General features: G+C 41.0%; 1 protein-coding gene across 11 annotated transcripts in view; it reads right to left on the bottom strand.

The window, feature by feature from the left end:
• Positions 1 to 11,000: 11,000 nt before the first annotated feature.
• The window catches only part of slc31a1 (solute carrier family 31 member 1), a 37,941-nt gene continuing 31,288 nt past the window's right edge, over positions 11,001 to 17,653 (bottom strand). For 6 of the 11 annotated variants that reach the window (XM_055159893.1, XM_055159887.1, XM_055159892.1 and 3 more), the window contains exons 3-7: positions 15,439 to 15,575; positions 15,169 to 15,241; positions 12,835 to 13,003; positions 12,525 to 12,579; positions 11,081 to 11,357 (exon numbers count right to left, since the gene is read on the bottom strand). In XM_055159893.1, the coding sequence (XP_055015868.1) occupies positions 11,211 to 11,357; positions 12,525 to 12,579; positions 12,835 to 13,003; positions 15,169 to 15,241; positions 15,439 to 15,573 (579 nt within the window). In that variant the 5' untranslated portion in view covers positions 15,574 to 15,575 and the 3' untranslated portion in view covers positions 11,081 to 11,210. Of the gene's footprint in view, positions 11,358 to 12,524; positions 12,580 to 12,834; positions 13,004 to 15,168; positions 15,242 to 15,438; positions 15,576 to 17,653 lie in introns of all 11 variants that reach the window. The other 5 variants (XM_055159890.1, XM_055159888.1, XM_055159889.1 and 2 more) reach the window with 5 other exon arrangements.

The raw sequence follows: 17,653 nt of genomic DNA, 5'->3' as shown, positions 1-17,653 counted from the left end.
ATCACATTAGATATAATCACATTAGACATAATCACATTAGATATAATCACATTATACATAATCACATTAGATACAATCACCTTAGATATAATAATTAGAATAATCACATTAGACATAATCACATTAGACATAATCACATTGGATATAATCACATTAGACATTAATCACCTTAGATATAATCACATTAGACATAATCACCTTAGATATAATCACATTAGACATAATCACATTAGATATAATCACATTGGACATAATCACATTAGATATAATCACCTTAGACATAATCACCTTAGATATAATCACATTAGACATAATCACATTAGACATAATCACATTAGATATAATCACATTAGATATAATCACATTAGACAAACACATTAGACATAATCACATTAGATATAATCACATTAGATACAATCACCTTAGATATAATCACATTAGACATAATCACATTAGATATCATCACATTAGATATAATCACATTAGAAATAATCACATTAGACATAATCACATTAGACATAATCACATTAGATATAATCACATTAGACATAATCACATTAGACATAATCACATTAGATATAATCACATTAGACATAATCACATTAGATATAATCACATTAGATATAATCACATTAGATATAATCACATTAATACAAATCACATTAGATACAATCACCTTAGATATAATCACATTAGACATAATCACATTAGACATAATCACATTAGACATAATCACATTGGATATAATCACATTAGACATAATCACCTTAGATATAATCACATTAGACATAATCACCTTAGATATAATCACATTAGACATAATCACATTAGATATAATCACATTGGACATAATCACATTAGATATAATCACCTTAGACATAATCACCTTAGATATAATCACATTAGACATAATCACATTAGACAACATTAGATATAATCACATTAGATATAATCACATTAGACAAACACATTAGACATAATCACATTAGATATAATCACATTAGATCAATCACCTTAGATATAATCACATTAGACATAATAACATTAGATACATCACATTAGATATAATCACATTAGAAAATAATCACATTAGACATAATCACATTAGACATAATCCATTAGACATAATCACATTAAGACATAATCCATTAGACATAATCACATTAGATATATTAGAATCACATAGATCACATTAGATATCACAATACATGATCACATTAGATCACCATAATCACATTAGACATAATCACATAGACATAATCACATTAGACATAATCACATTAGACATAATCACATTAGGCATAATCACCTTAGATATAATCACATTAGATATAATCACATTAGACATAATCACATTAGATATAATCACATTAGACATAATCCATTAGATATAATCACATTAGATATAATCACATTAGATATAATCACATTAGACATATAATCACCTTAGACATCACATAATCACATTAGACATAATCACCTTAGATATAATCACATAACATTAGACATAATCACATTAGATATCACATTAGATATAATCGATATAATCACTTATATCACATTAGACATAATCCCATTAGACATAATCAACTGTAACTGACAATAATGTCAGTATATTTGTTTTTATAGTAATAAGTCAAAAGGTTATTATTTTATTTGTTCAAGTATTGTGAGGGGTCATAATATTGCAGTTATTGTTTTTGTATTTTATTTGTGAATATATTTGCCTTTTTTAGTTGTGTGACCTTTGCCTTACCCCCGGAAGTAGAAAAGAGAAAAATAGTAGCGCGAAAAAGAGAGAAGGGGACAAAAAGAGAGAAAACAGAGAGAGCTGTAAAGAAAAGGGACATCAAGATAAAAATATGCTGTTTTACTACTGCTGGTAACGTAAAGGCGAACACGGTAAATATAGTTTCTATTGTGTATTTATTTAAGGGTGTTTATGAAAAGTTAAGTTATTTTTTGTCTTTTCTGTTTTGTTTTAGTTTTCACGGTGTATTGGTGTGTTAATGAAGAGTGCTGAAAATAAATACCGACACAATCATCAGTATGAAGCGTGAACTCCTTTCTCGCTAAGAAAACCAGGGTAGTTACAATCACATTAGACATAATCACATTAGATATAATCACATTAGACATAATCACATATTAGATCACATAATCACATTAGACATAATCACATTAGATTAGATATAATCACATTAGACATAATTAGACATAAAACATTAGACATAATCACATTAGTACAATCACCTTAGATATAATCACATTAGATAAATCACATTAGAATATAATCACATAATCACATTAGACATTAGATATAATCACATTAGATATAATCACATTAGACATAATATCACATTAGAAATATTAATCACATTAGATAATAATTCACATAATCACATTAATCACATTAGATATAATCACATTAGACATAATCACATTAGACATAATCACATTAGACATAATCACATTAGACATAATCACATTAGATATAATCACATTAGACATAATCACATTAGATATAATCACATTAGATATAATCACATTAGACATAATCACATTAGACATAATCACATTAGACATAATCACATTAGATATAATCACATTAGATACAATCACCTTAGATATAATCACATTAGACATAATCACATTAGACATAATCACATTAGATATAATCACATTAGATATAATCACATTACAACAGTGAAGTAGAATAAATCGTCCACAGGGTCAGACACTTTTCAGGCTGTAAAGGAGGTCGAGTTTTGTTCTGTGTTTAGTTTTGAAGTGAGAGTGAAAAACTTGGCCTAAACATTTCACCTGCCGTCGTTTCTGATCCTCGACCTCAAGACGAGTTTCCTGTAAGAATCTTAAATCTGTTGCTCATTTTTTAAACCTCTCAGGCTCAAATTCAATTTCAGTAACAGGAAAAAGTCTGACATTTGGGGAAGAATGATCATGAGGCAGTAAAATCACACTCCAGACTTTAGTTTGAGACGTTCACATGTCGTGGGCGGCAGGAGTTCAGTTGGTAGAACTTTCACCCACTGATCTGAAGGTTGGAGGTTCGATTCCAGTTCTCGACATAAACATCACAGGTTGAGCGTCAGATCCACTGACCCACAGGAGCTGGTGTGATTCCAGCTCCCACAGATGAATGCTGCCGTTGTGTCCTTGGGCAAGACACTTTACCCACCTTGCCCACAGTGTCTGTGTGCACTGGTGTGTGAATGTGTGAGTGGTTCCTTGTTGTAAAGTGCTATAGAAAAATGTGACCGTGTAGTGCACAGGTGTCAAACATACGGCCTGGGGGCCAGATCTGGCCCTCCAAGACCTTTAAAGTGGCCCTCGGCTGATTTTCTACTCAAATATTTGAATGATATTTTCTATTAAAATGTTGTTAATTTTGTGTGGTGTTTATCACAGCAGCGTCTCCAGCGTCTCTGTACGTGGCCCCTCCCACCAGAGCAGCACAAATGAAGACTTGTCTCTTTCCAAACGTCTTAAAGGACGATCGTTTTGACTGTTGACCGTGACCCCCTCATCAGAAAAATGTCCAACATGAGAAAAGTGGAGCCGAGTGCAGGATTTTACAACAAAAATGGACTTATTCCTGTTTACAGACAAGTTCATGTTCAAACTTTGTGTTGAAATTGTATTTTTCTTAAAGTTTCAGGTTGTTCATAATATTATAATATTGTGTAAAAGAAAGAGTTCATCAATTCAAAAAGATTTGTGTAATAGATTTGTGTTTCTCTGCACAAATATTTGAACTTCTTGTTATTTTTGGGGTTTATATGACATGAGTTTTCTGATCCGGACACTTTGGATCAAAGTCGGTTGGACACGACGCCCGGAACAACATGAGTTTGACTCTCCTGATGTCATGTGTCTGTGTAAAAAAACACTGAAGACTGAAAATGATCTGAACACAAACTTTATGTGTTCACCACTTTTCATAAGAATGAAAACATGAAGCTCAGTGTAACAGTTTTACAGGAACAACAGCACTTTTTCATGTGATGCTCCAAGAAACTATTTTTATCCTTTGTTGTTATTAACAGTGTCGGGAAGGTGACTTTTAAAATGTAATCCCCTACAGATTACAGATTACATATCCCAAAATGTAGTTTGTAACGTAATCCATTAAATGACTTAAAGTGAGTAATGTAATCTGATTACTTTGGATTACTTGATATTGTCATGTTTTTTAAAACTACATGAATGTAACAAACACATCCTGAAAATTAGTTTCAGTTTGTTTTCTTCAAATTGTCTGAGCCCAAGTCTCCATGAACAGACTTTTGTTTTACTGTAGAGAAGAAAAGAAGTAAAAAAAAACAATAAAAAGCTCAATCTTTCCTTAACCAGATTCAAAATACAAAATGATTTCTCGAGGGACGTGTGGAGGAGGAAGGTGGAGTCAAGGACTGTCGCTGGATTTCTCTTTCCTTCAAAAAATCCTCTATACGAACTTTAAGCCTCCTTCATTTCCAGGAAACAAACGTCGCCAGATTTTGTCGTTTGCCAAACCTGTAATCGCGTCATTCAGAGCGAAGGACCAGCGCCCGAACCAGCGGACTGATACAGGAAGTGCTCCGTGGATTTGACGCCTGATTCGAAACATAAGAGCTGAAGAAATGCAACGGATTCTCCCGAAACATTCTGTGGTTTTGGTTATTGTGACTTTGGTACATTCTATTTTATTTATTTATTTATTTATTTATTTACTGCGATGGAGCTGCAAGAAAAACAATATTTTCCCAGTTTGGAAACATTTTGAGCTGAAATCTCCAAATAAAGTTTATAATAAAAATGAGGTCATTAAATAAAGAATATGATTAAATACAAACGTTTGACGGCTCAGTGTTTCTCTGCTCAAAGTTTATGTTTCTTGGAAAAATCAAAATAAAAAATCAGGTGAAGTGTTTGTTTCTACAGGTTTCCAGGTTCATAAATTCAGTTTTTGTTCAAATCACAAACATTCAGATCTCGCCTCGTTCATTTGTATAAATCTTTGATGATCTTGTCGTTTGTTCGATTCTTTCTCTGTTGTACAGTTTTTGTCCACTTGATGTCGCCGTGGAGCAAAAGAAACACCTTGAAACGTCGACTCAAGAGTCGTTTTTTTGGATATATATTTATTGCCTTTTAGTTTAAACAAAATAATCAACAAAATAACAATATAAATAATACAAACAAAATAAAACAAAACAAACAAACATTGGTCCATTCATATATTAGACACAGATAAAATCATCTCAAAATGTAAACACCCTGTTCATAACAGCTGAGATCTCAGGTCCAGTAAACATCAAAAATGTTTCCCAAATCTTTTTAAAGACTTTGTCCTTATGATGAAGTCGACACGTCAGGTAATCGAGAGAAACAAAACCGAGAACCGTCTTCTGCCGTTGAGTTTCAGTGTGGGTCTGGTCACATCCATGTCACGAGTCGACTTTTTCTGGCACAAAAATTCAGTGTCCTGAACAATTTTCTATTATATTTATCTTTTACAACGAGGTCAGTTACACCAAGCAACAGAAACAGAGGATCATTAGTTCAATTTACAGACAGAATCTTTTCTATTTCTTGTCCAATCATGTCCCAGAATTGTTGCACTTTTGGACAAGACCAAAAACAGTGTGTAAGCGGAACAATCTGGTTCTTGCACTTCAAACACAACGGCGACGAGCGAGGTTTTCATTGATTAAACCGATAAGGGGAAATGTGAGCTCTGTGGAGTCAGAAGCTGAGATGGTTTAAAGGTTGTGTAGAGGAAAGAGAAATACAGTCGTTTTTCAAATGTTCCTCTAGAAATAATTTGGAGTTTGTCTTCGCTCCTTTTCTCCTTCTCTTTTGCTCCACGGCGACATCAAGTGGACAAAAACTGTACAACAGAGAAAGAATCGAACAAACAAGATCATCAAAGATTTATACAAATGAACGAGGCGAGATCTGAATGTTTGTGATTTGAACAAAAACTGAATTTATGAACCTGGAAACCTGTAGAAACAAACACTTCACCTGATTTTTGATTTAGATTTTTCCAAGAAACATAAACTTTGAGCAGAGAAACACTGAGCCGTCAAACGTTTGTATTTAATCATATTCTTTATTTAATGACCTCATTTTTATTATAAACTTTATTTGGAGATTTCAGCTCAAAATGTTTCCAAACTGGGAAAATATAGTTTTTCTTGCAGCTCCATCGCAGTAAATAAATAAATAAATAAATAAATAAATAAATAAATAAATAAAATAGAATGTACCAAAGTCACAATAACCAAAACCACAGAATGTTTCGGGAGAATCCGTTGTGTTTCTTGAGCTCTTATGTTTCGAATCAGGCGTCAAATCCACGGAGCACTTCCTGTATCAGTCCGCTGGTTCGGGCGCTGGTCCTTCGCTCTGAATGACGCGATTACGGGTTTGGCAAACGACAAAATCTGGCGACGTTTGTTTCCTGGAAATGAAGGAGGCTTAAAGTTCGTATAGAGGATTTTTTGAAGGAAAGAGAAATCCAGCGACAGTCCTTGACTCCACCTTCCTCCTCCACACGTCCCTCGAGAAATCATCTAGAGACCGACGCCTCCGTTTTTACACCCTTCGTCCGCTTCAGTCGCGCCGTCGCTGGAAGGAATCTCCAAGAATCACCTCAGTTCGTCTTCGCTCCTTTTCTCCTTCTCTTCGTCTTTCGGTGACCTCAAAAAAAAAAAAAAAAAACGACTTTCTTTTGCGGCGAACTGGTCGTCGATTCTCGTCCGACGTCGCGACAAACTTTGTGTGAACTGCGAGAGCCACGATTAGAAAAAACCTCTAAGACCCGCTGCATAGTTACCTTAGAAACGTAGGGAGTTTGATTGACGACCTGACAGCCAATAGAAAATGAGGCAGCCTCGTTTTCTATTGGCTGATGTTTATCTGGCCTCAACACGTCCACAGTTGATCGATTTTCTTTTTTTTTTGTCATTATAATCACAAAGCTGCTGCGTCTCTGTAACGGTATTTTAAACTTTCACTGACAATTTGAAACAAACTAAAATAATCCTCCATACGACCTTTAAAGGATATTGTAAAATATTTGAATGGAAGCAGTTGACTTTGTAAGAAGATCTGTCTTTCCACGTCCGATATTTCTCCAAAGACTGGATGTGCAGTATTTTTCCTAACAAAATCCCTCACCTGTAGATATTGGTAAAAGTCTTTTCTTGGAATATCAGATCTGTCAGTCACCTGGTTAAATGACATTAGTTTACGCCACGTCACCGTTTTGTACCAACCACAAGTTTTTCCTGTTAAACGTCTCAGTGATTTTGTTTTTTCTTTAATCTCTAATAAAACATCGTCAGAGTCGCGTCGTTCTGCAGATAGAATCACGTTTATTAACACTTTCTCATGATTTTTTACACAAATCAAACATTTTCAGACACGTATTTTAAACATTTAGACAATTTAGACAATTTCCTTCATCATAAACAAACAGTAACCTGTCCCCGTCTCTGATTGGTCCAAACACAGCCCAGACCCCGCCCCCCCCCAGCTCCGCCCAATAAAAACACTTTTCCTTCTTTTTAAATCAAATATAAATCATTTCAAGTGAAGAGGCGGAGTTTCCACAGCAGCGTTTCTGTTCCTCCCTCAGAAAAACTAAACTAAACAGCAGCTCAAGAAGAAGAAGAAGAAGAAGAAGAAGAAGAAACGACGTCGCCCGACTTAAGGTCCGAGGTAGAAGCACCGTGTGTCCCCATCAGAGGCTGTGGCGTTTAGGCGTGCGCTCTGATTGGATAAGGCGTGTCCATATTTGGTGAAAGAGGCGTGTCCAGCTGCGTTGAGGGCGGAGGAACGTGTGTGTGTGTAGTGTGAATCAGTGTGATGTGGGCGTGGCGATGGCGATGGCGTGGCGATGGCGTGGCGATGGCGTGGCGATGGCGTGGGGGTCTGTGGCGGGCCGACGCTGCGATCATGTGACCTCGGAAACTTGGAAAAACGGGAGTGAAAAAATTTGGTTGGAATTTTGACTCGTAAACTGGTGCAGAAGGAGCAGAGTTCAGTGAGCGTGAGTCTGACGACGGCGGACGGCGGCGGCGGCGGCGGCGGTGGCGGCGGCGCTGTGACACAGAAAGGTTTGATTTTGCTCTGACGCTTTTACGTTTCAGCTTTAGACGTGATCATCAAAAACTCGCCAAGAAAACTTTGAAAAGACTTAAACAATAAAATAATCAAAATAATCTGTTTATTCTCAATTTACAAAGAAAAACTAATTTTTTAAGATTCTGGTGAACGTCCTCGTAAAAGCGAACGCGGCGGCGAACGCGGCGGCGAACGCGGCGGCGAACGGCGCGGCGAACGCGGCGGCGAACGCGGCGGCGAACGCGCGGCGAACGCGGCGGTCTCTGTGTTTCCGAGGTCACGCGAGCGCAGCGTTCGTGGAATCTGGACAGAAGTGAAAACCAAAATCTCAAATGTAAACGACACAAACAAATTCTCATAAAAAAAAAAAAAATCTGAACAATTTGATCCAAAACAAAATCTACAAAATAAAAATCTGAGAATAATATTTCTAAATCAAAGAACAACAAAACCGTTTAGTCTGAACAACATGAAGTCTGGACCAGGACTAAACCAGGACTAAACCAGGACTAAACCAGGTCTAAACCAGGACTAAACCAGGACTAAACCAGGACTAAACCAGGACTAAACCAGGACTAAACCAGGTCTAAACCAGGACTAAACCAGGACTAAACCAGGACTAAACCAGGTCTAAACCAGGTCTAAACCAGGTCTAAACCAGGACTAAACCAGGACTAAACCAGGACTAAACCAGGACTAAACCAGGTCTAAACCAGGACTAAACCAGGACTAAACCAGGACTAAACCAGGACTAAACCAGGTCTAAACCAGGACTAAACCAGGTCTAAACCAGGACTAAACCAGGACTAAACCAGGTCTAAACTTCAGATCCCAAACATAAACAGAGTCAGCTTCTAAATCTAATAAACAACTGGACTTAAACAGTGATAAATCCTGTTTTCTGATTGGCTGCTGTGAGTATAAACACAGCGTCACGGCGCCGTCGGCCAATCAGACGCCTTCGGAGGAGAGGGCGGGGCTCTGATTGGCCGGCGGGTGAGGTTCGTGTCCTTTTATGGTCAAGTGTCTTTTTTTTTACACAGGAACAGAGGGACAGACGACTCCACGTTCAGTTTGAGCTGCTGGAGCAGCGGCGGCGGCGGCGGCGGCGGCGGCGGCGGCGGCGCGGCGGCGGCGGCGATGAGCTTCAGCGTCTGAGGGAGGGCATCAGGTGTAAACGTGTGTGTGCTCATATAGAGACGCCCCAAGGCACTTTTATAAACAAAGAGCTCAGACACAAACACGTTTACATCAAAGTTTAATTCTGAATTCACATCTTGTCGTTGGAGTTTCAATGTAATAATAATAATAATAATAATAATAATAATAATAATAATAATAATAATAATGATATTTTCTTGTTATTTCGAGTTAAACTGTGAAATGTTTTTTATTTCGTGTGTGAGCGTCGGGGGGGAGGTTCTGATTGGTCGGAGACGCCGACAGATTTAAACACAAACTTGAGCTGCTCCGACTTTTCTCTCGTCTTCGTTTGTCGTTCGTTTGTTTTTCAAAATAAAACCAAAAATAAGAAAACGACAGATTCAGATTCAAAAACAGAACCGTTCATTTTTTTCAGTTTTCAATTTTGTTTCCCGTGTACGTGATTTAAACTGAGACCAGGACTGAACCAGGACTGAACCAGGACTGAGACGAGTTCAGTCCTGGTTCAGTCCTGGTTTAGTCCTGGTTTAGTCCTGGTTTAGTCCTGGTTTAGTCCTGGGTTTAGTCCTGGTTAGTCCTGGTTAGTCCTGGTTTAGTCCTGGTTTAGTCCTGGTTTAGTCCTGGTCTCAGTTTAAATCATGTAAACAGTCATTACCCGTTTTTTTCCATTTTTCATTTAAACACAAAATCTAAAACTGAAAAAACAAATCATTATCAGTTTTTTCATTTTGGTTTTGGAGACAAAAAATGAAGAAAATTGTTGGTTTTAACTAAACCAGGACTAAACCAGAACTAAACCAGGACTAAACCAGGTCTAAACCAGGTCTAAACCAGGACTGAACCAGATCTAAACCACTGAACCAGACTAAACCAGGACTGAACCAGATCTAAACCAGACTGAACCAGACTAAACCAGGACTAAACCAGATCTAAACCAGGACTGAACCAGGACTAGACCAGGTCTTATTTGGTGTTTCTAAAGTGGAATTCATTTTTCTTCAGAGTTAAAGCTCTGGTGTAAACGTGTTGAGTGTCGTTCGGGTCGAGAGCTCAGACCCTGGAAAGAATCAGACTCCAAATGAAGCTCATCGAGGCCAGCAGAGCCCGGTTCTGGATTTGGAATTCTGTATCATAGCAACCAAAGAGCCAATCAGGAGAGAGGCTGTTCCAGGGGAAGAAGGCGCCTGATTGGTCCTGGGAGACGTGGTGGGAGTGTCCCGCGTGTGGACGCCGCAGGACGGAGCCGTGAGCCGTCGGGGAAAAGTCAAACTGAACGTGGAGTTTTCTGACGCACCACAACACGGCCACAATATTAGGAACAGGACTAAACCAGGACTAAACCAGGACTAAACCAGGACTAAACCAGGACTAAACCAGGACTAAAACCAGGTCTAAACCAGGTCTAAACCAGGACTAAACCAGGACTAAACCAGGTCTAAACCAGGACTAAACCAGGACTAAACCAGGACTAAACCAGGTCTAAACCAGGTCTAAACCAGGACTAAACCAGGACTAAACCAGGTCTAAACCAGGACTAAACCAGGACTAAACCAGGTCTAAACCAGGTCTAAACCAGGACTAAACCAGGACTAAACCAGGACTAAACCAGGACTAAACCAGGACTAAACCAGGACTAAACCAGGACTAAACCAGGACTAAACCAGGTCTAAACCAGGACTAAAGGCACTGTGCTGTCCCTAACAAAGTGGCCTGGTGGGTGTGCAGTGCGCCCCCTGCTGGAGCTACAGGAGAGGATCATTTCAGCAGAAGGACTGGTGGCAGCAGGTGCTCTGGAGACAGGTGCTCTGGCGGCAGGTGCGTCGGCGGCAGGTGCGTCGGCGGCAGGTGCGTCGGCGGCAGGTGCGTCGGCGGCAGGTGCGTCGGCGGCAGGTGCGTCGGCGGCAGGTGCGTCAGTGGCAGTGCTCCGTGATGTCGACCACGATGGCCTTTTTCCAGCTGAACAGGAAGTACCCGGCGCCCGCGCCCAGCGCCACGGCGATGCACAGGAAGCCGTTGTACGTCATGAAGACGAGCATGAGAACGTAACTGAGGACCACCTGAAACCACACACACGATACCGATACTGATACTGATACCAACGATACCCACGATACCAATGATACAGACAATATGGAGGATCAGAGAAACGATACTGAGGATCGGACATTCTGATCGTGAAACAGAAACATCCTCGTTTTATCAAAGTCTGAATAAATGAACAAATAAAGAGTCAGATCAATGAAAATATCAGTTTCAAAACATTTCAACTAAATGTTTTTGAACCTTCACGGCTGCACTGTTCAACTGTTCAGAGAAAAGAAAGAACATTTGTGCATTGGGCAAATTTTTTCTTAATTTCTGAAAAAATAAAAGTAAAAATAAGTCGCTGCTTGAGTTTCCTGTTTTCTTTCCCTTTTCTCTCCACTTCAGTCTCAGGACTTTTTCTACAAACGTCACAGACTCTTTGGTTTTTGTTCAGACGCTCGGCTGAGAAAGAAAGAATCCGTTTGTTTCTTGGTTTGTTCATCCAGAACTTTAAAGTTTAGACTCTAAACTGACAAAGGTCACAGTCTGGACCAAGACCGAGGACCTGGACCAAGACCGAGGACCTGGACCCGAGACCTGGACCCGAGGACCTGGACCAGACCGAGGACCTGGACCAAGACCGAGGACTGGACCAAGACCAAGACCTGGACTAAGACCTGGAAGACCGAGGACCTGGACCAAGACCTGGACCAAGACCGAGGACCTGGAGGACCTGGACCAAGACCGGACCTGGACCAAGACCGAGGACCTGGACCAAGACCGAGAACTGGACCTGGACAAGACCGAGGAACTGGACCAAGACCTGGACTAAGACCGAGGACCTGGACCGAGGAGACCGAGGACCTGGACTAAGACCAAGGACCTGGACTAAGACCGAGGACCTGGACCAAGCCCGAGGACCTGGACCAGGACCTGGACCAAGACCGAGGACCTGGACCAAGACCGAGGACCTGGACTAAGACCGAGGACCTGGACCAAGACCGAGGACCTGGACCAAGACCGAGGACCTGGACTAAGACCAAGAAACTAGACTAAGACTGAGGACGACTCACGTTTCTGCCGTCCTCCAGGTGGAGCTCTGTAGTTCAGAATCACTGAGATAAACTCAGAGATTATCATCACAGTATCGAGTATCGAGTATCGAGTATCGAGTATCGAGTATCGAGTGTGTTGTTTACCTGGAGGATGTGCAGCAGCGTCTGTAGGAAGTGGGCGGGGCTCAGCATCCTCTGTCTGAGAGAGAAAAGAAAAGAAAAAAGATGGAGAGATAAACAGAGAGTACAGCCACTCCTCTCTCGCTCTCCCTGGTCTCAGTCTGGGTCTGGTCCTGGTCCTGGTCCTGGCCCAGTTCATACCCAATGGTCTTGTCCATGAGCACGGTTCCGTCGTTTCCGGTCTGGTCTCTGTCTCTGTCTGGTCTGGGTCTGGGTCTGGTCTGGGTCCTGGTCTGGGTCCCGTCCCCGGTCTCGGTCTCGGTCCGGTCCTCACCCGACGGTCTTGTGCGTCTCCATGAGCACGGTTCCGTCGTTTCCGGGCACGGGCATGGAGTTGTAGCGCACGTTGACTTGGTTCCGCCGCAGCAGAACCTCTCGTCCGATCTTCAGCCCCTCGTACAGAGCGGCCAATAGGAACACGCCCAGACACGCCAGAACCATCTCTGATTGGTCCAGAGGAGCAGAGGGGCGGGGTTAATGTCTCCTCAAAACCACAACACACATCACCTGACGGGACCTTAAACTGTGTGTGTGTGTGTGTGTGTTGTGTGTGTGTGTGTGTGTTGTGTGTGTTGTGTGTGTGTGTGTGTGTGTGTGTGTGTGTGTGTGTGTGTGTGTGTGTGTGTGTGTGTGTGTGTGTGTGTGTGTGTGTGTGTGTGTGTGTGTGTGTTGTGTGTGTGTGTGTGTGTGTGTGTGTGTGTGTGTGTGTGTGTGTGTGTGTGTGTGTTGTGTGTGTGTGTGTGTGTGTGTGTGTGTGTGTGTGTGTGTGTGTGTGTGTGTGTGTGTGTGTGTGTGTGTGTGTGTGTTGTGTGTGTGTGTGTGTGTGTGTGTGTGTGTGTGTGTTGTGTGTGTGTGTGTGTGTGTGTGTGTGTGTGTGTGTGTGTGTGTGTGTGTGTGTGTGTGTGTGTGTGTGTGTGTGTGTGTGTGTGTGTGTGTGTGTGTGTGTGTGTGTGTGTGTGTGTGTGTGTGTGTGTGTGTGTGTGTGTGTGTGTGTGTGTGTGTGTGTGTGTGTGTGTGTGTGTGTGTGTGTGTGTGTGTGTGTGTGTGTGTGTTGTGTGTGTGTGTGTGTGTGTGTGTGTGTGTGTGTGTGTGTGTGTGTGTGTGTGTGTGTGTGTGTGTGTGTTGTGTGTGTGTGTGTGTGTGTGTGTGTGTGTGTGTGTGTGTGTGTGTGTGTGTGTGTTGTGTGTGTGTGTGTGTGTGTGTGTGTGTGTGTGTGTGTGTGTGTGTGTGTGTGTGTGTGTGTGTGTGTGTGTGTGTGTGTGTGTGTGTGTGTGTGTGTGTGTGTGTGTGTGTGTGTGTGTGTGTGTGTGTGTGTGTGTGTGTGTGTGTGTGTGTGTGTGTGTGTGTGTGTGTGTGTGTGTGTGTGTGTGTGTGTGTGTGTGTGTGTGTGTGTGTGTGTGTGTGTGTGTGTGTGTGTGTGTGTGTGTGTGTGTGTGTGTGTGTGTGTGTGTGTGTGTGTGTGTGTGTGTGTGTGTGTGTGTGTGTGTGTGTGTGTGTGTGTGTGTGTGTGTGTGTGTGTGTGTGTGTGTGTGTGTGTGTTGTGTGTGTGTGTGTGTGTGTGTTGTGTGTGTGTGTGTGTGTGTGTGTGTGTGTGTGTGTGTGTGTGTGTGTGTGTGTGTGTGTGTGTGTGTGTGTGTGTGTGTGTGTGTGTGTGTGTGTGTGTGTGTGTGTGTGTGTGTGTGTGTGTGTGTGTGTGTGTGTGTGTGTGTGTGTGTGTGTGTGTGTGTGTGTGTGTGTGTGTGTGTGTGTGTGTGTGTGTGTGTGTGTGTGTGTGTGTGTGTGTGTGTGTGTGTGTGTGTGTGTGTGTGTGTGTGTGTGTTGTGTGTGTGTGTGTGTGTGTGTGTGTGTGTGTGTGTGTGTGTGTGTGTGTGTGTGTGTGTGTGTGTGTGTGTGTGTGTGTGTGTGTGTGTGTGTGTGTGTTGTGTGTGTGTGTGTGTGTGTGTGTGTGTGTGTGTGTGTGTGTGTGTGTGTGTGTGTGTGTGTGTGTGTGTGTGTGTGTGTGTGTGTGTGTGTGTGTGTGTGTGTGTGTGTGTGTGTGTGTGTGTGTGTGTGTGTGTGTGTGTGTGTGTGTGTGTTGTGTGTGTGTGTGTGTGTGTGTGTGTGTGTGTGTGTGTGTGTGTGTGTGTGTGTGTGTGTGTGTGTGTGTGTGTGTGTGTGTGTGTGTGTGTGTGTGTGTGTGTGTGTGTGTGTGTGTGTGTGTGTGTGTGTGTGTGTGTGTGTGTGTGTGTGTGTGTGTGTGTGTGTGTGTGTGTGTGTGTGTGTGTGTGTGTGTGTGTGTGTGTGTGTGTGTGTGTGTGTGTGTGTGTGTGTGTGTGTGTGTGTGTGTGTGTGTGTGTGTGTGTGTGTGTGTGTGTGTGTGTGTGTGTGTGTGTGTGTGTTGTGTGTGTGTGTGTGTGTGTGTGTGTGTGTGTGTGTTGTGTGTGTGTGTGTGTGTGTGTGTGTGTGTGTGTGTGTGTGTGTGTGTGTGTGTGTGTGTGTGTGTGTGTGTGTGTGTGTGTGTGTGTGTGTGTGTGTGTGTGTGTGTGTGTGTGTTGTGTGTGTGTGTGTGTGTGTGTGTGTGTGTGTGTGTGTGTGTGTGTGTGTGTGTGTGTGTGTTGTGTGTTTTCACCTCCAGCAGAGTTGATGATCAGACCAGAAAACAGCAGCTCCACATTCTGATACCCGAAATAAAACGTCATGACCTGAAGAACAAACACAGTTACACCTTTAACCCTTTAACCCTCTGACCCTCTTTGACCCTCTGACCCTTTAACCCTCTGACCTTCAGACCCTTTAACCCTCTGACCTCTGACCCTTTAACCCTTCTGACCCTTTAACCCTCTGACCTTCAGACCCTTTAACCCTCTGACCCTTTAACCCTCTCCTCCTCGTACTGTACCATGCCCATGTGGCCCTCGTGTCCTCCGCTGGTTCCGTCGGTGGTTCCTCCGTGTCCGTCGTGTGTGGTGAGTGTGGGCGTCAGCGTCGCAGCGCGATGGACGTGACCAGTGTGGTCCATACTCGAATGATCCATGTCTGAAGAACAGAACACAGGCTTTAAACCAGGACTAGACCAGGACTAAACCAGGACTAAACCAGGACTAAACCAGGACTAAACCAGGTCTAAACCAGGACTAAACCAGGACTAAACCAGACTAAACCAGGACTAAACCAGGTCTAAACCAGGACTAAACCAGGTCTAAACCAGGACTAAACCAGGACTAAACTAAACCAGGACTAAACCAGGTCTAAATTAGAACTAAACCAGGTCTAAACCAGGACTAAACCAGGTCTAAACCAGGTCTAAACCAGGACTAAACCAGGTCTAAATTAGAACTAAACCAGGTCTAAATTAGAACTAAACCAGGTCTAAACCAGGTCTAAACCAGGACTAAACCAGGACTAAACCAGGTCTAAACCAGGTCTAAACCAGGACTAAACCAGGTCTAAACCAGGACTAAACCAGGTCTAAACCAGGACTAAACCAGGACCAGTAGTGGCTGGTGGTATAATTTTTTTGGAGGCACCAAGGCCAAAATGATAAACATATAATAAATAAAATCTGTATTAAATAAGGAATAAATTATTATAACAAACAACACAAACAAACGTTTTGGTTCCTATTGGCTGAAATATATCAGAGCACAACACACAACCAAACACAACAACACAACGTACCACACTGCTCACACCAACAACACAACAACACAACGTACCACACTGCTCACACCAACAACACACAACACACATGCTACACACACAACACACACCAACAACACACAACAACACAATGTACCACACTGCTCACACCAACAACACAACAACACAATGTACCACACTGCTCACACCAACACACACAACAACACAATGTACCACACTGCTCACACCAACAACACACAACAACACAATGTACCACACCTCACACACACACACCACAACAACACAATGTACCACACTGCTCACACCCACACACAACATCAGCAAAAATACAGTAAGATAAAAGGCCACGGTCACAACATGAACACACAACACACAACATGACACACAACACACAACATGACAACAACATGAACACACACACAACATGAACACACAACATGAACACAACATGAACACACATGAACACACACAACACACAACATGAACACACAACATGAACACACAACATGAACACACAACATGAACACACAACATGAACACACAGCGCCAACGCCAACGCCGCTCCTACAGCAAACAACAGAACAACAGATCAGCTCCACCGCACCCACCAGCTCATTTATGCAATATTTAACTCTGACTCTATTTAACTCTGACTCTATTTAACTCTGACTCCATTTAACTCTGACTCCATTTAACTCTGACTCTATTTAACTCTGACTCTATTTAACTCTGACTCTATTTAACTCTGACTCTATTTAACTCTGACTCATTTTCCATTCTGACTCTGTGTGTGTGTTTATAAAAGTGTTTTACAAAAGTGTTTTATAAAAGTGTTTTACAAAAGTGTTTTTACAAAAGTTTTATAAAAGTGTTTTATAAAAGTGTTTTACAAAAGTGTTTTACTAAAGTGTTTTACAAAAGTGTTTTACAAAAGTGTTTTACAAAAGTGTTTTACTAAAAGTGTTTTTAAAAAGTGTTTTATAAAAGTGTTTTACAAAGTGTTTTAAAGTGTTTTATAAAAGTGTTTTACAAAAGTGTTTTTATAAAAGTGTTTTATAAAAGTGTTTTTACTACAAAAGTGTTTTTACAAAAGTGTTTTACTGTTTTAAAGTGTTTTACAAAAGTGTTTTACAAAAGTGTTTTATAAAAGTGTGTTTTATAAAAGTGTTTTACAAAAGTGTTTTTACAAAAGTGTTTTACAAAAGTGTTTTAAAAGTGTTTTATAAAAGTGTTTTATAAAAGTGTTTTATAAAAAAAAAGTGTTTATAAAAGTGTTTTATAAAAGTGTTTTATAAAAGTGTGTTTTACTACAAAAGTGTTTTACTAAAGTGTTTTACAAAAGTGTTTTATAAAAGTTTTAAAAGTGTTTTACAAAAGTGTTTTAAAAGTGTTTTAAAAGTGTTTTACAAAAGTGTTTTACAAAAGTGTTTTACAAAAGTGTTTTACAAAAGTGT

Source organism: Boleophthalmus pectinirostris, unplaced genomic scaffold (genome assembly GCF_026225935.1).
Source record: "Boleophthalmus pectinirostris isolate CB_2022bp ecotype Guang Dong unplaced genomic scaffold, ASM2622593v1 HiC_scaffold_2825, whole genome shotgun sequence".
Classification (NCBI taxonomy): Eukaryota; Metazoa; Chordata; class Actinopteri; order Gobiiformes; family Gobiidae; genus Boleophthalmus; species Boleophthalmus pectinirostris.
Note: the sequence above shows the minus strand (reverse complement) of the source record. Positions and strands in the feature narration are given on the sequence as shown.